Here is a 7055-nt window from a genome sequence, read left to right as displayed (position 1 = left end):
ATACATGTCCTGCTGTCTTCATGCATGTCCTGCTGTCCTCATGCATGTCCTGCTGTCTTCATGCATGTCCTGCTGTCTTCATACATGTCCTGCTGTCTTCATACATGTCCTGCTGTCCTCATACATGTCCTGCTGTCCTCATACATGTCCTGTATCAGTCCAACTTCTCTGCCTCTCTAGATGTCCTTATACAACCCCACAGCTCCTCCCTGTCGGATGCTTTTTCTAGATCCACAAAAATACAATCAAGTTCTTTCTGAGCCTCTGTTCTTCTCCATCAATATCCTCAAAACAAAGATGGCGTCTGTGGTGCTCTTTCTTGGCATTAAACCATACAGCTGCTCACAAATAGTCACATCTTCTAAGTCTAGCTTCCACAACTCTCTCTCAGATCATCATCAGCTTAATTCCCCTGTAGACGCTACAACTCTGTTCATCACCCTTGATCTTAAAAACACCAGCACCATCACACTCCTCAGGCATTTTTTTCAAGTAATGCAATCATAGGATAAACATCTATAACTGATTAACTTAACGTTTGACCAAAACGGCTACAACTCCATCATTTCTCAACATGAGATGATCTGAGTCTAAAAACTCTGGGATTAAAGATGGTGGACGATATGCATTAACGCCGTTAATTGGTATTGTAATTTTCTCTCTGCAAAGTTTGAATTTGTCTAGTTTTTCTGCTTTCTTTGATCATTTAAGTATCTGGGTCATGATTTTTTTTTATTCATTGACTCAAAATGTGATTTTAAAACATCAATCTGATCTGGAAGAACTGAACCTGCCAATGCAAGAGAAATTACAGCTCACACTAATGAACTAACAAATCATGGGCATTTTAAAGCTCCAAACTGACTCCTTTGTAAGTTATTTTAATAAGCCAAAGGTAGAAGAGTAGATAAGAAGAGTCTCACCAGCAGCTTAACCAAAGTGCTTTGAACACTCTCCTGACTCAGGTCGGAGGAATCTGCCGGGCCTGACAAAGTCTTCAGGTGTTTGCTGGCACCAAGCAGACGTTCGCTGACCAAAGAGAAGTCAGTCTGGAATCTGTGGGGAGGAGGAGGAAAAGCAATCAGTCAACCAGTAGGGCAGAACCTGACTGGACCCTCAGACAGAGGGAAGTTCAGCGGGCGTTCAAAGGAGCAAATGAAGCTGGGAAACAAATGACACACCGTTCTCTGCTGATAGAACGTATTACAGAAATGTACTGTTAATTTGTGATTCAGCAAACTAAAGTCACAGCGGCTAGTTTAGATCCTCCTTAAAAGATGATTCAGAGTTCTTATGAATCATCATCTGAATCATCAAATTCTGGATAGACGACCTGGATTATTAAACTCTGTCAGAGCTTTTAATAACCCCAATTCTGGAAGAGTTGAGACAACATTTAAAATGTAAATAAAAACAGAATGTAATGATTTGCAAATCTCGTAATTCCGTATTTTATTCACAATGGAACATAGTAAACATATGAAATATTCTAACTAAGAAATTGTTCTGAATGGAGCCTTTCCAGATGTGAAAGCTGCACTCATGCACCCCCATACCATCAGAGAGGCAGGCTGGATGGTTTGGACCCGTCTCTTTGGTCCAGAGGAGACACATCTGTTCACGTCTGGCTTCTTCTTTGCCTGATAGAGCTTTAAGCAGCGTTTGTGGACGGCACGGTGAACTGTGTTTACAGACATTGTTCCTGAGCAGAACCAGAACATCCAGCCTTGACCTTTGACCTCACAGATTTTGATGATGTTATGAACTGTAGATGATGGGATATTCAGAGTCTTCACAGTTTTCTGTTGAGGAACTTTATTCTGAAATGTTTCCAGTTGTTTTAGAGGCAGTTTTTTGCAGACTGGCTAACCTCTGCCTGTCTTTACTTCTGACAGATTCAGCCTCTATAAAATACTTTTTTTTAACCCAGTCATCTTACTGACCTCTTGACAAATACTAACTTGTTGCAAAATGCTCCTCCATCTGCTTTTTATTTGTACCTTGTACTTTTTCAGCCTTTTGGGGCTCTTGGCCCAACTTTTTTGAGATGTGTTGCTGCCGTCAAATTCAAAATTACTTTATTTTAAAAAAAAGAGGATGGTAAACATGTCAAATGTTTAAACTATGTTCCATTGTGAAGAAATATGGGCTTTATGATATCTGCTAATTATTGTTTTGTTTTTATTTACATTTTAAACATGACAACTTTGTCAGAGTTGGGCTTCCAGCAGAAATGCCATCAGTTTGAAAGTAATGATGAAAATGTAATTAGGACAAATAAAAATTTAATTATGAATCACTGTGGAAAAACAAATCCAGACATACACACTTTACTCACACACATCACTGTGGAAATACATAAGTGTAAAAACAACAAACTACCACGGCCTTTTCCTTCTTTGTTCATCAAATGGCTGTAACCTCGCCCACCTGGCTCTGATGTCCTGGATGTCTTTAAAGCGTTGGATCTCCTGCTCCGTCCGTCTGTAGGCGCCTCTCCATCGCAGCTCCAGAGCCCCCCCTGCCTGTGTGACTGAGGCAGCAAACCACGGCTCGGCCTGCAGCAGCTTCTTCTGGTCCAGGAGCGTTCCCAGCACAACTCCACCCTCATCCAGACAGAGCAGAGCTCTCTGCGGGGAAACGGAGAATCATCCGTGTTTGAGCTTCACGATCCAGAGAGACGAGCAGGCTGAGCAGCAGATCACAGCGTGAACGACAAATTAAAAACAAACAAAACAACTCCACTGAAATCCCAGCATCTTCTGCTTCGATAAAATAACTTTCTAATCCATTCAGTGTCATCTGTCAAACTAACTACAAATAAAAACCAGGAGTTATTATTGTACCTGAGACAGAAACACAACAACAAGACAAGGCAGCTGAGTGTGAAGTTAACTGTATTACAGGAAATAAAAAGTTAATCAGGAACTTTAAATGTTCAGATATAAACATCTTCAAACAGCACTGAGTCTGACCAGTTCTACTTGTGTGTAAACCTGTCAAATTCCTTCATAAAATTAGAAAATAACACTTTTTTGTTTGTTTGTCTGAACAAGTTTTCTATTGAGAACGAAGCTTAAACATGAATCTGAAAATCTTCTGAGCACTGAAAAAAAAAGGTTTGTGTCACCTTGACTATAATAACGGAAACAAAGTTTATTTTGTGCACAAACATAAAAAAATTCAGTAAATCCATAAAAAAAAAATCTCTTTCTACGATAACTGGTTTGTTTGAAGGCAGTTTGGGAATTTTAAAGAGTTTGTCTTTTATGGGAAGAAAATACAATAAAATAAAAATTCATTTAAAATAAAAATAGCAAATACAACATCTGTGGTTGTAATATTTATGATGATCAATAAAAGACTGAACAAAAACCCATAAATACCAAAAACATGTTCTGAACAACAAATATTTCAAATCTTGTTAGATTAAAATCTCCTGTTTTCTGTTTTATTGTTGATTTTATTTGAGAAGTTATGTTTCCTAAAACCTTGTCATGTTTTCTGTCCATCAAGCTTTTCCCCCCAAGAAGATAAAAACTTTTCTGTTAGGTGAAAATGTTTCCCTTCTCTTATCAAATAAAAAGTGTGCCGTTCCAGGTTTAATGCAGGATGAAAAGTGCTTGGAACGCCACACTTTTTGTTCTGAATTGAAAAAACTCAAATGAGAAGCAAAAAAACCCAAACTTCAGCTAACAGAAAATAAGTCCTGCAGACTTGTTTTTAAACTTTTCCATGTGTGCTTTAGATATAAAATGCTTGATTTTCTGTTTATGCATCTTAAAAATGTGTTTTCTGAAATGTTGGTGTTAAAGCTCCTAAAGTTTTCAGATCGATGAGGATTTGCTAAAAAGTTCTCATATTTTCTGTTTTTTGTTTTATTTATTTCACAAACCTTGTGATTCATAAAAAGTGTTCTTTCCTTTTAGAGTTCTTGTGAAATCCCGTTGGGTTCTTCTGTTTCTGTGTTTTGTAACATGATGTTTTGTAACCTTAGGGCCACAGAGTCGAGCAGCAGCGGTAACTAGATGTGCATCTAAATTGTGATCAGAGTTGCAGGACGTACCTCGCAGGCATCCAGTCTGCGCTGAACAGTTCCTTCCTCATCGTCGTCTTCATCTCCCTCCGGTTCTCCACCGCTAATCAAAGCTTCAGACTCATCCAGCACCCGACCCAGTCGACCACAAAGACCCTCCCAGCAGATCCAGTCCTAAACCAGTCCAATTATCATTTGATTGTTTCAGTAAAACCCCAGTACAAGTAGGATACAAAGAAATATGCACATTTCTGAGCACGTATGGCCCTCAGCAAGCAAACATTACAGACCTGGAGCCTCTTTTCAGACGCCACTTCCTGCTCCAGAGCCTGCTGCTGCCGTGCTTTAGCCCGGACCTCCAGCTGCATCCATTCATCCTCCTGACCCTTGAGTGAATCAGGTTCACGTTGGAACAGATACTGAAGAAAAGACAGCTGGGACCTGAGGACCTGCGGGAGTTTCTGCGCAACAAGATATCAGATTCATCACAAAAGTTGAGTTATAGTTAGAAAATCATGTCTTTTTTTCCCCCTTCCTCTGAAAACTCTACGCAAAGTTCCTTAAACATGGACTTTGCTGCATGTTGGAGAACTTGCTGAAGGCCTAATGAGATACCTTGTGTCTGCAGAGGACAGCTTGAAGTTTGCCGTGGTTGGGAACTTGGCCTGTCCGTCGTTCTATTAGGCATTCTTCTCCCATTTCCAGAAGGCAAGCTATCCCCCGAAGCAAGGACCGAGAGGCGTTTTGTAGCTCGAGTTTTTCCCCGGCACGTCCCCTCAGATGTGCACACTGCAGAGATAAACAGGAGCAGCGCAGAGTTTAAGCTGAATATGAATGATGCTTCTCTCTTAAGAGCGTATCTCCATATTAGCTGTACTTTTAGGGGGAAAAACTAGTTTCCTGGGATGCTCTTTGTGGACTCATCACATCCCATCAGATTGATATCTGAGGAGTTTGAAGGTCAGGTTTGTGTTCTTTTAAACATTCATAATCAGATTTCTGGAGCTCGTTGATCTCTTGCTGAGCTCTCGTCTCTGTGGAAGAGTTGTTGCCAGGCGGCGATTCTGGTTTGCAGAAATATTTTGATAGTTTGCAGGTTTCAAAGTAACAAAGGATCCAGATTATGCTCCAAATCTGCAAAAATGACCCCCACTTTGAAAAGTAAAACTCATGACATCTGTTAAAGGTCTAGCATTCCTTAAATAAATTCATTTCACCTGTCGCCTTTCATGCCAGAGGTTTAGACTCAGATCATCTTATGTTGAGAAATGACAGCTGTAGCCATTTTGGTCAAAACTTCAAAGTAACATTAAACGAAACAACTTGTGATATCATAAGAGGAGGACCAACACGCCAAGTTTTAGCTTAATATCTGTAAAGTTTCATGAGATATTTTGCTAACAACAAGGCTGACAACAACAGGTAATGCCAAAGTTTTAAACGAAAATATTTCACAATGTGTACACGCTCTGAGTGCATGTTGGGGATGAAGCTCAGCTACTACCACACCAGCGTTTAGCTTAAAATCTTTGAAATTTGCTGCCTTACATCCATTTTTATGTTGGTAAAGGTTGGTTAGCTGCGGTTGGTGGCCATCTTGAATTGGGTCCAAAGTTTCTTTAAAATTCATCTAATGGTTCATGAGATATTTTGCTAACAGACAGGCTGAGTTGACTGTACAAAGTTTTTAAAAAAAACAAACCTCAGGTCATTAGGAGTCCCAATTACTACCACACCAAATTTTTCCTCACTATCTGTAAAATTGGCAAAGTTTGCCGCCATTTTTGTGCTGAAGTTACCTCCAAACTGGGAGCGTCCTTCAGATTGGAGAAGATCTGACTCTGTCCCGTCTCAGACTCGTCCAGCAGACGCAGTACGTTGGAGGAGAGCTCCTACAATATGTAAGAAAATATAAACTTTAAATGATGTGGAGTTTTAGTTCCACCTTCCAGTAGTAAATATCGTCAGCACAGCAGCAGAAGCGACCAACTTTCCATTTTCAGAAACAGCAAATTCAGAGTGAAGTTGTGAGAATCACGAGTTCGTTTCAAACCTGATGGTCCTGCAGGCCTGAATGTTCAACCTGCTGACTGTGGGAGGAGTTGAGGACAAGCTGGACGGCCTGAAGACAGTCCTGAAGGCCGGTCAAACAGCTGCGAGCCTCTGGTTCTGCCCTCAGGAGCGTAGGTGTGACCTCTGAATCCACTTTCCCCAGCAGCTCAGCTAAAGCCCCCAGCTGAGCTGACACACACTGCAAACGAATGGAAACAAACACTGGAAGTCTGAAAGAGTGCGTTTATGAAGTGGAAAGCCAACAAAATGATGTTTTATTATCCTTCCTTCTTTAAAACCACAGAATTTGACATATTTTAAGGCCAGGAGTTTCAGCAGCTTGGTCTCCAGTACTATAATGCCCCTTTTACACGGGCCCTAAAGGTCCCGGCTCCACTCTACTCCGCTTGCTTTGCGTGCGTTTACATCGGCATTTTTTCAAGGTCGGCGCTGCTTCTTTGGTCCCTGCTTCGGAGTCGGACCAGCCGGGCCCGCCCTGCTTCGTGGGCGGCGCAAGCTTAGCTCCTGTTCACTCATTGGTCGTGGGTGTGGCCAGATTCAAGCATAAAGAGCGAACGGTAGGAATACTTCTGAATTAGGGTCCGTGTAAAAGAGGCATAAGTGTGTTCTTCCTGTAAACAGCTTTATGGACAGTCACCTGCTGCTGCAGCCGCCTCAGCTGAGGATCACACTGATCAGCTCCACAAACCAACAGGAAGTCTGGCAAAGAGTCCAAACAGCCGAGGATCCTTCGTGCAGCTTCCCACAACTCCTGCACACCGGGACGAGAACAGTCTGAACCCACGACCTGGGAATTATTAAACATGACGACCACCGTTACTCTTAGTTTCTAGAGTAAAAAATGCATAAAATTAAAATTTGTGATTGAAAAAAACTAACAAAATCCAAAAGCAGTGCCTTAATTAGCCTAAAATACATCTAATTATGTTGTTAAACCCTACAGGTT

The 7055-nt window shown here is 41.2% G+C and overlaps 1 protein-coding gene across 2 annotated transcripts in view; it reads right to left on the bottom strand.

Annotated features, from left to right (window-relative positions):
* The window catches only part of LOC108233437 (nesprin-2), an 85376-nt gene that overhangs the window by 32409 nt on the left and 45912 nt on the right, over positions 1 to 7055 (bottom strand). For both annotated transcript variants that reach the window (XM_037981595.1, XM_037981596.1), the window contains exons 63-70: positions 6747 to 6896; positions 6090 to 6287; positions 5836 to 5928; positions 4652 to 4825; positions 4327 to 4497; positions 4067 to 4210; positions 2431 to 2630; positions 924 to 1056 (exon numbers count right to left, since the gene is read on the bottom strand). In XM_037981595.1, the coding sequence (XP_037837523.1) occupies positions 924 to 1056; positions 2431 to 2630; positions 4067 to 4210; positions 4327 to 4497; positions 4652 to 4825; positions 5836 to 5928; positions 6090 to 6287; positions 6747 to 6896 (1263 nt within the window). The remainder of the gene's footprint in view (positions 1 to 923; positions 1057 to 2430; positions 2631 to 4066; positions 4211 to 4326; positions 4498 to 4651; positions 4826 to 5835; positions 5929 to 6089; positions 6288 to 6746; positions 6897 to 7055) is intronic.

Source organism: Kryptolebias marmoratus, linkage group LG19, assembly GCF_001649575.2.
Source record: "Kryptolebias marmoratus isolate JLee-2015 linkage group LG19, ASM164957v2, whole genome shotgun sequence".
Taxonomy (NCBI): domain Eukaryota; kingdom Metazoa; phylum Chordata; class Actinopteri; order Cyprinodontiformes; family Rivulidae; genus Kryptolebias; species Kryptolebias marmoratus.
This window is presented reverse-complemented; position numbering and strand designations above follow the sequence as displayed.